We start from the raw sequence: 21,144 nt of genomic DNA, 5'->3' as shown, positions 1-21,144 counted from the left end.
TCAATTATCACATTTGAAATATAAAATCAAGGCTCAAATACTCAAATATTATCCCAAAGAAATCATCTAATATTAAATCGATTTCAAATATAATTGTAATTGAGCAAAATAGTTTGCATAAACATGTAAATATGGTTCTATGATAATATATAAATCACAACTAAAACATTATAATTATTTGGCAGACATTTCAATGTAATCATCCTAAGAATCTATTATCGTGAGTGCGTCTTATTTATTATATAAATCCGTAATTTATAAACTCATAAACCTATGTGGAGCTCTTCTGTAGTTGGTCTTGATGGTAACCGATAATTAATATTAAATAAGCAATAACCGTAATTAAATCAATATAAGAAACTTTTTTTAAAAAGAGGATCAAAGAAAAATCTCATATCGGAATGCCAGCAAAGAATAAATCCAAACGTCAAATGTGAATCAAACTTTCATTAATGTCACATCAAAATTTTTGTGTATGAAGTGGAAAACTAAATAAAAAAAAACACAATGTAACGCAACAATGTTTAGGATATGATAAGTGTCAGAGGTTTCCTTGTGGGGATGTTGAGGAGTGCGTTCGTAGTGGCCTTTCTCAGCATACCAAACCCCGTGTCCGCTTTAACAGGATTTAAAAGCTGGTCGAGGAAGGCTTTATATCACAAGGTCGATCTCTGCACCCAATCGTGTTACAGCCAAATAATCCCTGGACTTTATTTAAGCAATGCACGCGCTGCAGCTGACAGAAATGTCCTCCGACATCTTAATATCACCCATGTCCTCACAGTGGAGGCTCATAGGTTACCGAAGTCAACGTTCTTGGATACGAATATCAATACCTTATTCATCAGAGCCTTCGACACTCCGCACACAAATCTCTTAGCGTATTTCCCGATGTCCAATGCTTTTATAGAAGAAGGTCTCCAAAAAGGAAATGTTATTGTACATTGTCACTTCGGAGTATCGCGGTCAGCGACATTGGTAATAGCATTTATAATGCAAAAGTATAAAATATCATATGAGCAAGCTTATAACTTTGTACGTCAAAGGCGAAGATTCATAAACCCAAACCCGGGTTTCGTCAGCCAGCTAAAAGAATATCAAAGATTGAATTACGACGTGAACGGCTTCCAGAGATTCGAAGCGTTCATGAACGTGAATGCAAGAAGACACAAGTATAAAATAGCGTCTTTGGCTGCTTTAGTAGTTGGAGTTCTGGTACCGTTGGCAGTTCTCATCGTTTAAAAGGTTTAAGGTAACTTGTAAAAATAGAATATATAACATGAATCATGATGTTTTTTTAGTAATAAATAATTTAATTGTGATATAAATTTTAATTAAAATACCTATAGCTTTTTCGGTTGATAATGTCCATTACTTTGTTACGAAAATTTGTACCTATACTCAACATAAAAATTGCTTATAATCGTTAACGCCTACAAATAACGCATTTTTTCTGAATATATTTGTCAGCAACATTTCATCCTGAACGTTGAATCTGTACAAATATATGAAAACAAAGCTTGACAGTAATTTTTATTTTGCAAATGTTTTTCGGTCCTCTGACATTTTAATTGAAATTAATGAGAGTAATGTGCTGGAACACAATATTTAGAAATATATATGCTTATGTAAGTAATATATTTTTATGATTGTCTAATGTTTATGAAGCTTAAAGTTTTCGCAACTATATAACACGTGAGCCAAATTTAATACAGGTACCAAACCGTTTGACCAATAGCAATATCGATGTATGTTAAGAAAATAGCATATAGAATAGTTACTCTTGAGGTTTATATTTAATAAAGCTGAAAGGGAAACGATATTTTATGATTGCTCTCGATTGTGGTGACATGTCACTTGAAACATGGTTGTTTGTTAATTTCGAAAGAAATTTTGTATTTTTCGCAAAGCAGAAAAGCTCCAGTCAGTGCCAAGTACAGCGGTTCCTCAAGGCTGTCAGTTTCAATGTCGTTTACGCAAATATATGTTGTATTAGCCGCGTCGCAATTGTCAAAATTCTGCGTACAATTTCGATGGCAATGTCACTGTGGTGTGGTTATTGTTGTTCTTGTCGGACTATTAATTGGGTTGGTATTTTGGTCCAGCTAAATTTAAATCAGAGGTTAGTAGTCACAGGTGCTCTGCGCTTCGGTATGATGAAACACAGATGTAACATATAGTAAACAATTTGTTTTACTAAATCAATAAAAAGTAAATCTTATTAAATTACTTTCATAGTGGTTTATATGAGGAAAAAGATTATAGCATTTTTTTATTATTTACCATACTATACCTTCTGTTTATTAATTTTACCTTTATTAAGCCCTCAAGGATTATCAATTTTGCCGTAATAATAGTTAATGCAATATAAATTAAACTTTTAGCTCGCATTACCTTTGACATAATGAAGTTATTTGTTTTTTTTTTCCAAATTTTAAAATATTTATTTTTAACTTTCTCAGTGTACGGTAGTATTAAGGAAAGTATCTCTTTTCATTTATCCAAAACAATTTAGCACCTTTGAATTCCAACTTGGAAATTTGCTGTTGTAGAAATTTCTTTATATTTTAAATTGGAATCGTATCATTAGCTGCTTTACACCATTTAAATGGATAGACTGTGGCTTTAAAAATATTATTTTCGTACGCCAGGATCGACTTAATTTTTACAAATGAAAATAAAACACAGATCAGATACGATTCGTACGAATTAAAAACGTTTTATTGATTTTATATCCAGCAATTAATTTCAATGGGATGGACGTAAAAACTTTAAAAGGGGCCATCTGATAGTTTATTTTCATTTTATGGCATCTTAAAATAATTAAAGTACATGACTATTTCATGGTTCTGAGTATAATTCAGTTACGAATTGCCATAGTTACGAATAGACTTAGAATTTATAAAATCATTACATTTCTTTTATTCGTCTCATTCCTAATCAGGAAAAACAGAAGTGAGCACGATCTACATATGTCAGAGATATTTCACTCGTAACTGCTAAGGGATAGCCTATTCTAAGGTGATGGATTACATGATAATGTAACATAAGCAATGTAATTACTAGTACATTTTCGAGCCAACCTTCACTTGAGACTTTTTTTTATAGTTTTTATTGGTGTTGCTGATTGAAGATGAACTCCTGACACTGTAAATTCTTGACGTTTGTGACAGTTTAATAATGAACTAATAGTGCGTAATATATCCGTGATAAACGAACAACTGCTAAAATAACCTCTTACTACACGATTTTTAAGAGGTTCTTTGCTTAATTTATACTAATTTATTGCTTACTGTTTCTTGTAAAAAAAAGTATAATCCTTACTTTCACAATAGTTCAATGATGTGTAAGATTTTCTATGACATTCGGATGAACTACTTCATTTATTATGTTATTCGAAATTTTACCCAACCTTTTTGGTTACCTTACAGAAAAAGTGAGCAGATATGAAAGTGTCTGTCAGATAATTTTGTTACATATCATCTGCTGATCTTTACAATAAGCGGTTGTAGGTATACAAACTTTGTGACGAAGACTTGTTATGTATTGGTAAAATTGTTAAGGAACTTACCTAAGATATCAAGAATAAACGTTGATCGAAGTCATCAGTATGTGAACACTTAGGAGACATACCAACGTATTACAACCTTTTTTTCATGTAAAAGTTAGCAAACGAGTAGACTGCCTACTTGATGAACAGAAATCACCGTCGCCCATGGACATCTGCAACATAGATGTTGCCGATTAATCACTACTTCACGCCGATCTTCTGTGAGAGGATGGTGCTTCCCCGGTCGAGCCATGTTTAAGCTAGTTAATTTCCCACAACTAGACTCAACCACCTATAAACCTATTAACTATAATTGAAATAAAAAAAATCTTTATTTCAATGAAGGAGGTAGCGAGAAATTATCTAAAACCTGGGATACCCTCTTTAAAAATATAAATCCCATGTCGGTGACTACACTACTACATCACATGACATAGTTACCGCATTCTGTGTGCATCCAAGTCAGTACGCGAGAAAATTAATAAATCTTTGGCGATAGATGACAAATAACAAAAGTAACTGACAGACACTTTTATCTTCTCTGCCTATTACCACGCTTTCGATAGAATAACTGAAACGTCAGGTAAAATATAATATGGTAAATTGAATAACATAGCCAAAAACTATCGTTTCATTTACAGTAGCCTCCCCATAAATATAATCAATATAGCCTCTATTGTTTTGGCATTAGAGTGAAATAAATTTTATCAAATAACGTAATATTTTAAGTATTCTGTCTCGCTAACAGCAACCAGACATACAAAAATTCGTAACTAAGTACCAGATGATTTGAAATAAACGCGGGCATTTGAACAAATAACTTCTAAAGAAGTTGTAATAGTTATTTCTAATTTTAAACAATTTAGAAGCAAATCTGTTTTCTTATCAAATAATACATATAGTTGATACATTGTATGTGATAATCTTTACGAATATATAACACTACTTACATTCACAACGAATTATGTCTATAAATCATATTAAGTATAATTTTATAATTGATGCCTAAGTCAAAAATTATAGTCTTCGGTTAATATATACGAAGGTTAAACGTAAATTTTGTATTCTTACTGATTAGCTAATAATAAATTATTTTTAAGCTTTCCACAACCAAAACTTAAAGTTTACCTCTGTATGTTGTGAAACGGATTAATTGTTGGAAATAGTGCGTTATTCTGGTCTATTTGGTATAATTTAAAAATGACTGGAGTTATAATATACTATAGTCTCAAATAATATACATAAAACTATTCTAAATTGTTGTTTGAATGACATTACGTTAAGTTTAAATAAAATGTAACAGATATAATTCGTAAAATTCGCAAAAGCAGGAGCGATTTTTGTTCCAAGTTTTATTGATAGCGTTTGCTGGCAACACATTCAAAAATAATCATCTATTTTTGTGGAGCCGACGCAACGACGGAATGTACACGACAACAGACGTTATTTTTGTTATAACGTCTCTGGAGATTTCAGTTTCGGAGTATTAAAGATCGTCAAAGAATCCTACGATAATTTTGTTTGCGCTTTCGAATTTAAGATGTAGTGAAATTTCGTAATAATTTCTCTTTGAACAGTGTTTCTAATTTAAAAGAATTAAATGAGATTCGAGCTATGTCGTTTGAATTATTCGAGTATTGAATAATGTCTGTAGTTTTGGTGACAGATGAGATTTGACGAAAACTACAGAAGTTGAGGGAACAGTAGTGCAGCTAGCATTTATTTTGGCTCTCACGAAACATTGTCTTAAATAAACTGTTTTAACATTTCATGAAATCAGATATTCAAGGATACTGGAAGCTTGTAGTCTTCTCTCAACCGTTTAAATTACTAGTTCTATATCTACAAGACCAATTGACTTGGGCAATAGTTGAATTGTAAGGTACTTTAGGCAGACATACCGTCTGCACGTTTTTCCTTTATTACAATAATATATTTTGAAATTTTCTTTTGTTTTCTATGATTATAATGCAGATAAAAGAAAAATTAGAAATGTATGGTTTGAAAATTATGGAATTTAAAGGATTATGAAGGAAATCACGAAAAATTGTTATTTTTTTTTTGTACAGGATGGATTATTTACGATTATATTCTTCCGTATAACATAAGTTATTTATTTAATTTAAAATATGATTATTATATTAAAAAAATTGCATACAGTGAACACTTTTTTCCGTATACATTTTTCTCTTACATTTAAAACTCTTGTTCTGAACGTTTCTTTCAATTACAAAATAAAACATATACACAAAAAATTAAAAGTAATTTATTTATAAATTTATTAAAAATAAGGCTGCAAAGTCTACAAAATTTTTATACAAACAATAATTTATTAAAAAGTACACTATCTTGTTCTTTTCCGTTGTGCGTCGTTCTTTAAATAAAAAAAAAAAAAAAATTAAAAATAACTATAACTAGTAATCTCATTATATAAAACACTAACCTAGGAGAATCGTTGTCTTCGAAACACTGCTTCATTTATTGCGATACTAATAACTAATTTAACCTAAACGTTAATCTACCAGGTATATTTCTAACAGTAACAATTGTAAAATTTCCAAAAAAATATGTCTACGTTTTTTGTACAGATAAATTTTATTTAGTAATCTCAGTGGGAACTTAGAGCTTTATTTAAAATGATATATATAACAATAGTGGATACTAGAATAGGCACCAGTAAAATGGAACATTATTACAATGAGTAAGGCTTTCTTAAAAATGTATAAAAATATTTACAATTTTACAGATAATAAGGCACTTGGTTACAATATAAAATGCAATACCATCACTGTTTTAAAACTCTTGGAAGACAATGAACGAGTTATCATTAACTTTATTTACAACTATTTATGAGTGTCTTTTGATGACCTTATGTGTACTTTAAACGAAAAACTAATTTAGAATTTAAAATTAATCAGTCTCTCAGAGCAGAGCTAAATAACAAAATAAGGGAACTGTTCTATGATTTTTGTCCCGTACGATTATTTATTATTGAATCATTTGCAAATATTGATTCTCTTCATAAAACGAAGATAAGGAAGTCCTGAGGTCGTTGACAACCATATTGTCTCCGCCTTGTAGAGGATGTGTACTGCTAGAAACTATTTCAGAACTCTTCCAGTTTTCGCAACTCTCAACGTATTCTAAAGTCCGTTGATAAGTTTCTTGACGCATAGTATTCTGATTTTTCTTCCTACCGTTCGTAGCCTCTATTTGAGATTGAGATATATCCCACACTTGAACATCAGCCTGGTTATTTTGACTCCGTAAGCTGTTCATGCTACAATCAGTTTGTTCGCCAGGATTTTTCATTATTTGGTTGCAATTCATTGATATTCTTGTACCGTTCATGACAGGTTTCTGACTACCAGTTGACATGTTGACTGAGTTTTGTGTCGATTTTTGCATATTATGTTTATTGAACTGATTACCCGGATAGTCCCATTGGTTGTAAGATCTCTGGTTGTTATAATATTGATTGTTGTTCATCATGGCTTGATTATATTGATGATTGTTTTTAGGTGGCGGCGGACCCATTACATTTGCTGCATTGTTCACCGCGTTGTATGGCGGTGGAGCTGGATATTGTACATTTTGATTGTACTGAGGATTCTGTGCAGACGGACTCATTGTCTGTTCGTAATAACCATTTAACGACCCTCGGTTCATATTGCCGCTATTGTCGACGCTCATCATAGAAGACCTCGATATTTGCATCGGATGCAATTGATTACTCTGGTTTGTATAACTGCCATGTTGAGCGTAATTTATCATTTGGTTGCCGTAAGCCATATTCGAATTATTTGGAGGCATTATCGGTATCTGTGACTGGTTTTGATTAAATTGCTGCATCATTTGGTATTGCTGTAAATTTTGATGTCTCATATTTATATTCATTTGATTTTGCGTAGGATATGCTGCTGCTTGAGTGTATGTTTGGTTTTGGTATTGGTTAGGAACATTGTTGTAATTTTTGCTTGGGAGTTTACAATTCTGATGATTATTATATGCTTGTTGTTGCGCCAATTGCTGTGTTTGATTCATATTCATTATGTGGTGTTGATTTTGATTTTGAATCGCTTGTGTATTTCTTGGCATATTAGAGAGGTTTTGTACCATAGGATTAGGGCTTTGGAGACCCGGATGCATTGGACTAGGCATTCCATGGCTCATCGGACTTGCTATGTTTTGATTCAGAGGACTGGTTATATTCATCATTGGACTTCCCATGTTTTGCGTAATAGGGCTTGCAATGTTGTTGTTACGCGGACTCATCATTTGGTTAGGCATTTGCGGACTCATTAAACTTGGCATACTCTGTGGACTCATAGCATTATGTTGTGGAGACATAACAGACATTACACTCTGAGGGCTCATAACATTATATATACTTGGAGGGCTCATTATACCTGGTGGCATATGCTGTGGACTTCTTATACTCTGTGGACTCATAGAACTATGTGGTAGACTCTGTGGACTTAACATACTATGGACCAAATTAGGACTCATAACTGTTTGAGGTGTCATAATAATAGTCTTAGGACTAATAGCTGGCTTTTGAGGTAGAGAATTATTAATCCTCATTCTGTTCGATTGCTCAGTTTGATTGGCAGCCATCGTTTGCAATGACTGCAAAGGATTATTAGCTGCATTATTAGCGGTTGGTTTTAAGTAATCTTCGCATTTTTCATTTGCAACTTCAGATATAACCTGTTCTTGAAGTGGAGGATTCTTTTCATCTGGACTTTTGGCAGCTAAAAGAGAGCCACTATTACCAGACATACTAACGTCTAAAGACCTTAAATCGACTTGAATATCACTTATGTTGAGATCACTTCCTATGGCACCTAGATTTTTTAGAAGAGAATCGTCACTAGTAGCGACATCACTTATTTTGTCACTGGAATTGTTTGTTTGTGTTTCACTGGTTAAAATGTCTTTGGTTGTGTCATTGTCTTTACTTGCTTCAGGTTTAAGGTTGGTAGAGTCCGTTTTGGCTGGTGTTACCGAGTCGGTTCCCAATATTGATTGGTTAAGATATTGCATCATTTCGTCTGGTATCACCAGCTTGTTCTCCACCATTTCTCCTTCAGCAACCTATGAAAAAATATTATATGATTATAATATATTATATGATTTATAAATTAATTGAATTATGATGAAGTTTATACTGATGGTATCATATTATAATTCTATTTAACAATTACCTGTTCTAGATTTACTTCTTGATTTGGGTGATGAACTTGGGCTGTAGTAATAACAACGGTGTTAGTCGAATTTGAACGGGATTCCTTATAGGCTATTTCATGGTCATCTTCTGTTTTAAACGGGAATGGAGTCTCACCCTGTAGATTATTTTAAACAATCATTAACAACATACTAAAGATCAATGATTTAACATCTTTTTTTGTTGTGAAGTTATAAAAGATATTATCTTTTACATAGCTTACCACGTCATCATTATTAGAGGGATAAGGTTGATAGCTTTGAGCTTGGTCACTTAGATTTGATTGCTCTGAAAGTCTTCTAGCTTCTTCTTTAACCTGCACATTGGGATCTAATTCGAGAGCCAATTCTTCTGCTCTCACTTCGGAACAGGTCACACCGCGTAGTAATACAGCCTACAATTATAAAACCTATTAATACCGTCATATTAAATAAAAATAGTGTTATTACATTATACTTAAGTAGAAATATTAGTACGCACCTGATGGCCTTGCGAGGTTCTTACAGCTTGTACTGCTGCCAAAGCTGATGATGGTGGTGGTGCATATCCTACGCATGAAACTTGACTAGATCTGCAGAAAAGGTTACAATAATTATACACTAGAACTTGTTAAAAGATATATATATATAGTATGTTAAAGATAAATCAACAAATCTTGTTTAATAAACTGCATACATAAATTAATTACTTATAGAGATAATATATAAATACTTGCCTTCGGCTACTATCAGGTGATAGTTGGTCATATACGTTAGTATGTTGAGAGGCAAGCCTCTGGGGTCCAGCAATGCCAATAGTTGTAGCAACTGCACCTGACACTACAGATGCTTGACTACTTTTGCGTGAAATATCTGAAGATCTGAAAATGAAAAGGTGGATATCAGTGTAGATATTATTAAGAGCCTCGTATAACAAAGTTAAATAAAAACAATACAGTAAAATTTGGCATTAATCCATTTCCTATGTTCTAGAAGAAGCGATGAATGTAATAATCACACTAACCTCGCACTATATAAGCTGCTTCCTGATGAAATTCCGGAATCCCTTCTTGTATTTGGGAGTCCAGTCTTCAGTTCGACTGCTACGTTAGTGCTGCCTAATTCTGTTCTTCCTTGAACGGCACCTAAATTAAAATCGTCATGAAATTATTATCATTATTAAATTAAATTGTCTCTTAAAAGTTGATTTCATGCAATTTCTATTTGGACATTATATTTCACCTACCCATATCATGTACAGAAGGCATTAGTCTTCCAAGGGCCATTTTGTTACCAAATCTTGGTCCATGTCGTGGTTCTCCAATAGCAACCATCGCACGAAGCATCAGTGGAAGCTGACCAACCTCACCAACCACTTCCTGTTCCACCTGGAAAGGATGGTCATTATAAAATTAATTATGCCTAGAATGTCTGTGTAAGTTTACAAACATTTTAGGGAAAAAATGTATGTATATATTAGTACCCGTAATTTAAATATTTTCGTCATTTGTTTCATTTAAGTTCTTAGTTACTGAATATCTGAATTTGGATAGGCAATTGAATTCACTTGTATTCATGAAGATAGTATTTTACCGATTATTAGTTTTATACATATATCAAATCATAATCTACATGTATGATCACTTACATCACCATCAAGTCGGAAGTATGGGGCTCCGTGTTCGTCACTAAAACCACCTAGTCCTGAACCACCAAAATCCAAATCTCCACCGCACTGTGCTGAGAGCTACAAATAAAAAATAAAATGTATGTTAAAATTTATTTCTAAAAAGAAATAAAATGTTTGCTTTTTTAATTTTCATTAATACATGTTTTATAAAAGTAAAATTTAGTGGAAATTGAGAGCATAGATAATAGATATATATTATATCATTTACATTTTAGCATGATCTGTGTCTAAGAGAATGATCAAGTAGCATTGAAGTGATTTTCTAAATTAAAATATTGCGATTTATTCCACTTTTAAACTACCAGATTTTTTTAACTGGTTGTTAACTGTAGCATTTGACAGTTGAAGTAGCCTTTGACAGTATAGGGAATCAGACAATGCCAATAACAACACTTCTTAAAAGTTCACCTGATGTGCGGCCGTGTGCATGAGCGGTAGCGGTGAAGCCGGACTTTCGCTCTTGACGGAGGCTGAAGAGGTGTGACCTCTGATAAGAGCACCTCCCTCTTCCGATCGCGGTGAAGAACCTGCACAACCTCCACCAGATTCTGCTGAGTCATCCCCACGACTACAACCTGGAAGATAATAGTAATAAGTCTATAAACGTTCGAGTTGAAGGTTTATTGTATGGTTAAAATTTTCGATTCTAGCTTTGTTTTATTTTATAAACACAATAAATATAGCTAATATAATGTACCTTTATGTTTTTTACTGGCATAAAATTCTGCGCCATGTACCGTCTTCACGTGTTTTCTGAGAGATGATGGATCTGTGTATCTTTTCGTACATCCTGGAGCTTTGCACACGTACGGCTTCTACAAGAAATTAAACCATTATTATAAACTATCAACGTAAATTAATTAAAATCTGATGAAGTTAAATTATATTATTAAACAATCTAATTAAATACCTCATTGCTATGCGTTCGGTTCTGATGCTTAGCACGGTCACTGGCATTGGAAAAAGCTTTCGCACATCCAGGATACTCGCAGGTGTAAGGTTTCTCTCCGGTATGACTCCGCAGATGAGTCTTTAAATTTTCCAAACGCGAATAGGCTTTGCAGCAACCCTCAAACTAAAGGAGAACATATGGTGTTATGCTTTTTATTTAAATATTAAGCCAACTCATTCACTATAATTTTTTTTACATAAATTCTCCAATGAAAAAAAGACAGACATAGAATACTTTTCATTTCCAAAGACTAACTGCATCAAAGACTGAAATATGAAATGGTTTGAGATACTTACTGTACATTTATGGGGCTTTTCTCCTGTATGTCTTCTCATATGAACTACCAGCATATATTGAGCTTTAAAAGGTTTTTCATCTCTGGAACATCCAACCCAGCGACAGACAAAGGCTTTTTTACTAGCATGGATGTGATCTGTGTTAATGTGTTTTACGAGATCGTCTTGCGTTGGAAACTCAAGTTTACAATCAACCTTAAAATATAATTTACAATAAATAATACTACTGTATCTATATAGAATCATATTGTATTTTAATAAGTAACTGCATAAATGATGCCACGAGTCTCATTAATTTTAATAAAGTGCTTACCCAATGACAATTTGTCTCTATAAAGTCCCCAGGCTCATCCTTAGAGTCAAGCCCGTCATGTACAGTACTTTCGGCAGCTGCTGATAAAGGTTTATTGCCATGCATATTGTCTCTATGAGAAACCAATACTTGGGGCGATTTGCGCTGCGTTAATGCTGTTGATGCACTAAAAATAAAACCATAGTATACATAACGTACTAATATGAAAATTAGAGCATATTATAGTAACCATTTAATTATAAGGTGCTTTTTATATTTTTTTGTATTTGGCAGTAATTGTACACACTAATATATTACCTATCCGCTTCCATGACGCTAGTGATTTCGGGTTGCTGTGGTGGCTGTTGCATATGAGGAGGTGTTCCATCTAAACCCAAACCATTTCGAACATCCACTGGGCCACCTATGAGGAGCTGAGTCGGTGAAGATATATGAGATCTGCAAAATAAAAAACAACATACCATTAATATCACATAATATCATGGTCTAAAGATAATTTTTTCACCACCACAAAAACCAGTAGCATTATATCAGGACTAATGCTACAAAGAAAAATAATTTTAATACTAATTACTTAACTGTCCTCTGAACTATGACTTATAATCTGAAGCAATCTATTTTCAGAAAGCGATGTCCCAACTTACCGGTGGATCCCGGCGACAAGATGCGCATGGGCAGCATGGTGAGCCGCAGCTGCCGCAGCCTGTTGATGAGCAGGATCAAGCAGCACACCACCAGACAGCACACTGCTACCACCCACACCACCTCTCGCCAAAAGTTGTTGAGCGAGAGACGCATGTGACAACGATAGCGCCGGAGATATTGCACCTAATTAAAATTGTAAAAAATATATTTTAAAAAACCAATTTTATTGCCATTACGTAAGAATTCAGATGCCCTTTGTAAAAACAGTTCCTAATATACTGTATTTTGTTTGTGCGGATGCTTCGACCATCTTTTAATGAAGTTCTATTGTAAATAACCGTAAAAAATTCAGTTGCTGCTATTCTTAAGTCACAATATCAAATTAAATAGTGCCATATCCAAGCTTATAAATTTTAACTCGTCAAAAAATACAGTTAAAATATCTTTAAAATTGATTGAGAATCATTAATATTAGTAATAATATTAGTGTGCTAGTGTTTTTTAACAAAGTCCAAATAAAATCCCACCAGCACTAAGGTGTCCATAGCTGCCAGTGGAAGCCGCTGAAGGTGCTCTGACAGCCAAGCTAGCAGGTGATGCTCTGATGACAGCTGCCAGGTCTAACGACTCAGCAGAATAGGGACTCCATGAAACTGCTCGTTTTCTATTTGCCGACGCACCTATTGCCCCGCCGGATAACCTCAAACGATTGGGAGATGCTATTCTCGATCCTGAAGGTAAATTTACATAAATACATTTTTTGAATTTATACAAGGTTATTTGGAATAAACTTCGAGGCGTTTCAATAACAACATATGTACCTTCCAGACTAAGTTGAAAATCTTGACTGGCTAATGTACTCCCTGCATGTAATTCCGGATGCAAACTCCTAGCTGCACTCAAATATTCCAAACCTAGAAGAAGAAAAGTATATGTATATAACATGTAAAAAGTATATATATATGTTTTTCAAATCCAAAAAAAAAAAATTAAGGTATTTAATTATTAATCTATGCTTTATTATTCCTTGATTAAAATTATGCATATTAAGCTGCGAACAATTATTTCTTAAATTGAAGGTCGTCTATCTTTTATAACTTCCAATTCATGCAGAATATAATAAGAATGTAACACGATACATTAATAGACACAGAACGACCACATGACAACATCAGTCTACATTAATAGAGACTCAAATGATTATGGACCATTTTAAAGTATATTATCAAAGATTGAGTTGTCAACGGCCAATTTTGAATATAAAATGTTTATTTAGCGCTGTAGGTGATTAATAACAAACCGCTAGACATTTACGACCAATTTTGTTGATCTCATTTTATGCTACCTAAATGAGGTGGCTCCTAAATATGCTGGCCTAATTGGTAACTACGTTTTGATATTCCGAACTCGATATTAACTTGATCGTCGGGAAATTTTATGGCTCAATTTTTGGCGATGCTAATTTAAATCGTTAAAGATTCGAAACGGTCGGAATGTTTTTTTTAATAATGAAGTAACATTGGATCTTTCGAATCTTTGTAATTTAAAAGTTATAAAAAGTTAGGACATAAAACATAATTATTCAATTAGGTACTTGAATAATGTACACGATATATAAATGCAAATATTTGAAGAGCAACCTAACATTATAACAACTTATTTGACGTGTTTTTTGTGAGCTAAATACATGCAAGCGCAAAAAACAGCGCAAAAACTCAATAAACCATAGTGTATTTTATGCCGTATAATTATAGTGCTAAGCAACAACAATCTATTACGTTAACGTGATTATTTAGTTATTAATCAAAGCTAATAAACTTAAAGATTCATCGCGGACGTTATTGTGAATACCCTTTATAATTACATGCCTCATGGTTTTAAAAACAAACACGTTTTAAAGTGAAAAAAGACCAAGACATCTTGATTTGTTGATCACGCTCTGCGAGCCGAGGCGGGCGATTTGGGTTGAAATAATAGGTTGATACAAAAGGCGCGAGGGACCACCGATTTGGCAGACACCCAAATCAACAAGAAAATGAGCGCGATTCCAAAAACCCAACAGAATATTGCCTGTGGTCCGTTTGACGCGCCGCCGAACTACCAAAATTTTTATGTCTTTATTCTCTGTGAGAGCGGCCAACATCATCGATATTTCAAACGATAAAAAGCCATCATCCATCGCTCGGATGAAAACGTAACTATCGGAATTCTATTGGATCGGTCACCCTAACGACGTTCGTTTAAACGCTCACAAAAAATTTATACGAATACTGACTTTATTATTTTTTCACTCAGTTGAGTATTGCGTTTGTGACTGGATCATTTCGGTCGCTTTTTGCTTGATTATTCATATTTCGTATTTATTTTAAAGCTCTCGATTGGGCGTGAAATTAGTCGGCGCGGACGACATCTACTGTGAGTTTCGTGGTCACGTTTTGCTTTAATATATGAATGTCAATAGTTTTGTTAGTCGGCGTCTTTTAATATATTAAAGTGACTTTGTAAAGTTTACTAATGAGCTTTGTTACATCTATAATTCGTTCGTTTTAGAGACGAGGCTACGGCGTTGCGATGTAAATTCATTAGCGTTTTTTATGACACATTGATCTATGAAAGATAGGTCAGCACATTTAAATCGCCATTAGCATTTATAAGTGACATAAAAATCATCATTAAGAAAAATACAAGTCGTAAATTGTTCAGTATTATCTTATGTGCATTAAACTAATGGTAGACGCTAACAAGCTCATACAATAATATACATAAATAATATAATTTTATAAGACTGTAGAAGCTATAACATAGGTTGTGTAGTTCTACAAGTGTGTACTCATTAAAGCATCAGTTGTCATAAAACGATTAGAAGCGGCTGGGTCTTCGGAGAGACTTAACAAGGTTTTTATATTATAATCATTGGTAACAGGTAGATGCAGGTGCTTCTAAGAATTATGTAAAATAAAATTTAAACGACGGGAGCTTAGCCACCGTCAAAATGTTCCTATAAAGGTGTTATATTTAAATTGACCTTAGAATATATATATATATTTAAACAGGAACACTTAATAACACGACTTTTAAACAATACATTTTGATATTCATTTCATATAATCATATGCTATTATCTAAACAACTCTTTTAATAATTTCTTACTTGAATGGATTTACAACTTCTGACACACCAGTTAGGTCTCGGACCAGTTATCAGATCTAGACTGACGTATCCAAAATGCGGCCTAGATTATATAAATAGCTTTTAAAATAAATTTTTACACATGGCCTACCAATTGTGTATTAAGTCATGTATCAATAAATTATTTATTACTCTTTCATGTGAATAATTTAACTGTTTCTTGTAAATAAAAAGAAATGATCAGCTGAAGTTTAAATTATTATAAGAAAAAAAAACACTTAATGTGTTAAATAATAATTATCGCTAGAAATCGAACACCGTCAAGATGTTTCCATATGGACTTCCGGCAAGCAATTACAAGCGGCCCAATGGTTTAATTGTCTTCGAGAATAGCTTGGCTTGTTTTTAAAGCCCTTAGGGTGTTAGAAGTCTGCCCCGCTCCGTTTTACAATCTTAAAAATATTGTATTATAAAATTTATATTTATATTTGTTTAATACTAACAACGGCGTAGCAATTATACGGATTGTTAAAAATTTTAACATGTATACATGTACATTCAAGGCGACGAGAAGGTCGAAACGGGTTTTAATAAATAAAATGTTTCAATAATAACAATCGGGCGTACTTTGCTTACACAATTCAAATGGATGAGATGTGCTCAAGAACGTTTTCGTTTTAATTAACGTCCTAATTATTCATTATATAAATAACCTCGATGTTTGTCCGTCCGTAAATCAAAGAACATATAAATTGGATCCCATGTCACCAACAGTTCATACACAGCGATTTATGACCGAATTATTCCTATACCTTGTTGATGGGAATGTTCTTGGAAATTATATCACACTAATATATTTTGATACGTTTCTAAGGAAACGATATTGCTTTTATTATTTTCTACATTTTTGGTAATGAAAAAAATAAATATATATTTTAATGAAGCCGGCGATCTCTCTCGAGATAATTAAATGTATTTTTTATAATCAGAATAATCATCGCATTAAAAATTAAACGTCTGTTATAGTTAGATCGGCGGTGCAATTTTAAATGTTCCGTTTTATTAGCTTTAAAATAAGTAATTTATGTCGGCAGCTGCAATACCACGGAATGCGATATTCAGTACTTTATCGTTAATTGAAATATTATTCGTTTTCCCACTTACAATCATTATAAGTTATTGTGTAAAAGTTGGTATTTTTTACTAAGAATTTCCACTGTTCTTTAATACTAAACAACGCATATATTTTAAGTCATAACCAATATTTCCGATGACAAAGACAGTATTAAAAGTTGTGACTCGATAGAAAAAAGTATTCGATAAAAAACAGACGCCGAAAGCTATTTGTAATAATAAAAATATTATATGATAAAATATATACAGTAAAGTACTTAAACATAAATAAGACGCAGATTTTTTTGTACATTTTCGTGTCGTAAAAACGGAGTTCAAAAGATGATCCAATTTAAAAGATGACAGCTAAAACCGATTCCACAAAAAAGCGTTATATTCACGAAAATATTGTGCCACATGTTTAGGAGATTTCGCTTACAAAAACACGTGTTAAGTTGATAATTAGCTTTCTCGGAAACGGAACGACAACTGTATGATTTATATTTTCCTTAACAAGTTAGAACACGCATGTTGATAGAATTTTAATTTAATTATTATCTATAGATATATAGCGTTGCGTGGTGTAAAAGTTATTTTGTAGATGAAATTATTTGAAGGATTTCGCTATATAGATCACTGATAAGATAAATATTTCAAACACAGATTTTCACTGACAAATTTATTTGAAGTATTCATTTGGGTGTATTAAATAACTGATACTAAAATCTTTAAAATATTGAAAACTTAATAGTCTCGCGTAAAAAAAAATTATATACAGTTAACAGCAAGAGAAATTTTTATATACACTATAAAATATTATAAGATTTCATACAAAAAAGTGTTACAGTTATAAGACGAATAATCGTCTATTTTCAAACTAAATCAATTATATTAAATTAAAATTTACTTAAACGATGATCGGCTTATAATTAAAATTCGAATCTAAACCATTAAACAATGTCTTTTCTAAAGAACTGAAGCCCAAAAACTAAAACCAATGTTTCTGGGAACAATTACGTGCGTGTCGTGGGCGGAACGGCTCGATACAAGTTAGAAGAGTCATTGCTTAAAGATATACTTGTAACTTGAAATAAAATTCAATTGTTTAATTTTATATAAAGTAAATAATTATGATTTCTTAGTTAAAGAAAAAAGATATTTTTTATAAATAATTTCTTTTAAGATAATAAAAGCAGTTAATGCGAAACGAGGGAATTATTTCAGTGTGAGTTAACATTTATCGGATATTCTATGTCATATAAATCCGTCAACATACGTAGTTCTTGATTTACAATTTACACGAAACCGCTGCCTCTTCAGCTTTAGGCCACATCGCTTACACCAATAAGTTGGAACTCGTTCCAAAGATGTCTCAATCTCAATACAGACTGGATCAATCGTTGCCGACTCACAGGTTTTTTTCATCGGACATGATCAGACTCGTTTCGAAAGATTTAACTTTAAATAATTTGTATAAAATCTTATTTACTACATTATACTTACATCCCTACTGACTACTAATATCACATACTCATCAAATGTCAACTTATAAGCGTTGCTACATTCATAATATTTATAAAGCAAATGTTGTAAGTTAAATTTAAATATATATATATATATATAGGAAATTAAATTTGTGATTTATATTAATGATATATAACAAGTGTAAGTAGACCTATTATCACCGTTGAATAAAAACAAACGCATTATCTAATAATATTTATAGTGGTGTCCCTATGACAAGAGCGGCGGGCAGATCTATCAATTGGGGATGTCGTCAATCAGGCGGTAGAGAACAAGTCCGGTGAGCAGTCCATGACGAGAAAATAAAAAGAACGTACTGATAAATAGATTAACCATAACCTTTCAACAGAATGAGAAACTATGATCATTCGTATGTTACATTGATTGATTTATCGACTCAATTCAGACGGTTTTCGTTTCATTTTTATTTTTAAGTTTACAAACAAAAATTAATCATTTCGTACACGAATACAATAAAAAAGAAACTGGTATATACCTCTAATTGATTGTTTGATCGACGAGAAAAACTGACCCAATACCATTCCTATACTTTAGTCAACAATGCAAATGACGGGAAGACGGAATCGAGAAATGTTTTATTTGATACATTTCTTGCAGCCGTGAGGACGTTCCAAAACTCCATTCTTGCGAAGCCATATAAAAAGTCATTCAATTAATGGAGCACGGATCAAAATTAAGCCTTCCACGTTTAAAATGCATTAATCCGGTCACTTGTCATGCGCGGGCGCAATCACGGCCTAAAACCCGTTCGGTGTCGCCTCTCGTTCCTTTATAACAAAGATTAGGGTCCAGGAACAGATTTCTTTGACAAAGGCAATTAAGGATATGGATAAGTGTCAAACCCTTTTTTGGCATTTTAAGCTTCGGCAAAGAAAAATATCGATTTGGCTATATAGATATCTGTGTATGTTATTATTTTTCTAATATATTTCACATTATTTCCTCACAAAATCTATTAGTATATAATCAAGTATTTTGACAGATGTCTGTTCGAGAATTCTTTTATGTTTTGTTTCGCTTCGTGAGAAGCCTCGTTCAGTTTTAACGCTCGGTCGACCGGCCGCGGCGTTGGACCTTAATTTATGATTATCGAAAGTAAAAGACCGCATACTTTTGTTTTACCAAAAGGCTTATAATTTTTCGGTGTATTGACTCTTACAAGGACCACGGTTAACGATTTTATAATCTCACACTTCGAGTATAAACAGCTTATATAGTTTATGATACCAGATATATTGTGATTTCGTATCTCAATAACTTTATATTTTTACGCCTGTTAACATTTTTTCAGATTCCAACATATTATTATGATTGAAATAAACATTACTTTCTGCATGCGGAGTTTATAAGATCGTTTTAAAAATAAATCTCAAGTGAGCTGGTAGATAAAGTGATTAAGGGACGAGGGAAACGTTTATCACGTAATGAAAGGGATTTGTCTGAACGAGTCCATTAAAGCAAAATATTAAAAGTCAATTACGTATACAACTGACAAATAAATATAACCTTGCAATTTTGCCCTCTTCTTTACTCTGTGGCAACCGCTTATTAACTTATTATTTTAAACATCATTATTAAGTGAGACTATTTTCTACTAATTTACGTATCATGTGATTTTATTCTTTCGGATTCTGTTTTGATATCTTTATATTCAGGACTCTATACCTATTTCTTTCTTAAATGAAAAACAGTACATCTTTATTGCGGTGATTTTTAGTTTCACGTGTCTTTGTTTAAGCTCGTCATACACAGAACGGTTGAAATTTAAACTTTTTAAATATAAGTTAAGGTAGTATTCCCCGTATACATGGAATGAGTGGTTATTTGTTTAAAAAGGACTTTATCACAGCACGTAGGCATGATTTGAATAAAAATACAATTTATATGTGTCGGAGGGATCTGTTAGGCAGTGTAGGGTTACAGAGCCGGTCCAACGACTGTGGCTTCCAATTTGTTGGTGCATTTCTGAGTAAGTTATTAAGTTTCGGCTTGTCACTTCGGTTGCAAAATTTTGCAGTCCACTGATGATGTTTTATATTTTGCATAATAACCAGTTTTTGTGGTTCCCAATAATTTTGGTATTTTTTTTTTTGTATGGTCTTTCAACTTTTATTTTTCCATCATTGCATGCATCGATTCGATTTAAACTTCAAATAACTTAATTTTTTAAATTTGTTTTTATTGTGAACTTAAAAGAAATAATAAATTAAGATTTTATAATACATATATATATATATATATACTCAAACTTTAATAAGGCAAAGTCAAATTAAATATAAATTATAATGAATAATAATTACGTATAAGTAATAAATGTGTTATCGGAAATCAGTAGCAAGTTATTAATATTCATATTCTTAATGTAGAAGCAACAAAAAACGAAGGTTAAAAAAGTAAGGTTAAAAGCTTATATACAGGTATTAATATCACTTATCAAATTGGCCTATTGAAGTGTTAAAGACCTGTCACTAGCCATTTGGACGCCGAGCAATAGACCATATATAAGCAAATTATATTTGCACGGAATATTTCGTTACGTTCAACTTATAAATAGGACGATAGATTATCATAAAAGATCTATTTAAATTCGATTGCGGCTTTAATGAAATAAAAAAAAAGTATAAGATTCAGACTGAATCCTCGGCATATGGTATCCAAAACTTCCTAAGTCAGGAACAATAGAAATCGAAAAACAAAATTCGAGCG

The 21,144-nt window shown here is 32.6% G+C and overlaps 2 protein-coding genes across 3 annotated transcripts in view; one reads left to right on the top strand and one right to left on the bottom strand.

The window, feature by feature from the left end:
* Positions 1-251: 251 nt before the first annotated feature.
* On the top strand, positions 252-1,328 carry LOC116775971 (dual specificity protein phosphatase MPK-4-like). The gene has a single exon (XM_032669042.2). The coding sequence runs from the start codon at positions 532-534 to the stop codon at positions 1,240-1,242; it is 711 nt and encodes a 236-aa protein (XP_032524933.1). The 5' UTR covers positions 252-531; the 3' UTR covers positions 1,243-1,328.
* A 4,472-nt stretch (positions 1,329-5,800) lies between these two features.
* LOC116775916 (transcriptional activator cubitus interruptus) overlaps positions 5,801-21,144 on the bottom strand; it is a 57,132-nt gene continuing 41,788 nt past the window's right edge. For both annotated transcript variants that reach the window (XM_032668966.2, XM_061524328.1), the window contains 17 exons: positions 13,473-13,565; positions 13,179-13,382; positions 12,651-12,834; positions 12,304-12,444; positions 12,007-12,172; positions 11,694-11,888; positions 11,356-11,520; positions 11,143-11,260; positions 10,854-11,020; positions 10,404-10,502; positions 10,002-10,143; positions 9,780-9,900; positions 9,493-9,636; positions 9,258-9,348; positions 9,001-9,171; positions 8,758-8,895; positions 5,801-8,647 (listed from right to left, as the gene is read on the bottom strand). In XM_032668966.2, the coding sequence (XP_032524857.2) occupies positions 6,539-8,647; positions 8,758-8,895; positions 9,001-9,171; positions 9,258-9,348; positions 9,493-9,636; positions 9,780-9,900; positions 10,002-10,143; positions 10,404-10,502; positions 10,854-11,020; positions 11,143-11,260; positions 11,356-11,520; positions 11,694-11,888; positions 12,007-12,172; positions 12,304-12,444; positions 12,651-12,834; positions 13,179-13,382; positions 13,473-13,565 (4,448 nt within the window). In that variant the 3' untranslated portion in view covers positions 5,801-6,538. The remainder of the gene's footprint in view (positions 8,648-8,757; positions 8,896-9,000; positions 9,172-9,257; positions 9,349-9,492; positions 9,637-9,779; positions 9,901-10,001; positions 10,144-10,403; positions 10,503-10,853; positions 11,021-11,142; positions 11,261-11,355; positions 11,521-11,693; positions 11,889-12,006; positions 12,173-12,303; positions 12,445-12,650; positions 12,835-13,178; positions 13,383-13,472; positions 13,566-21,144) is intronic.

Source organism: Danaus plexippus, chromosome 24 (genome assembly GCF_018135715.1).
Source record: "Danaus plexippus chromosome 24, MEX_DaPlex, whole genome shotgun sequence".
NCBI lineage: Eukaryota > Metazoa > Arthropoda > Insecta > Lepidoptera > Nymphalidae > Danaus > Danaus plexippus.
The sequence above is the reverse complement of the archived record's forward strand: the minus strand, read 5'-3'. Positions and strand labels throughout refer to the sequence as shown.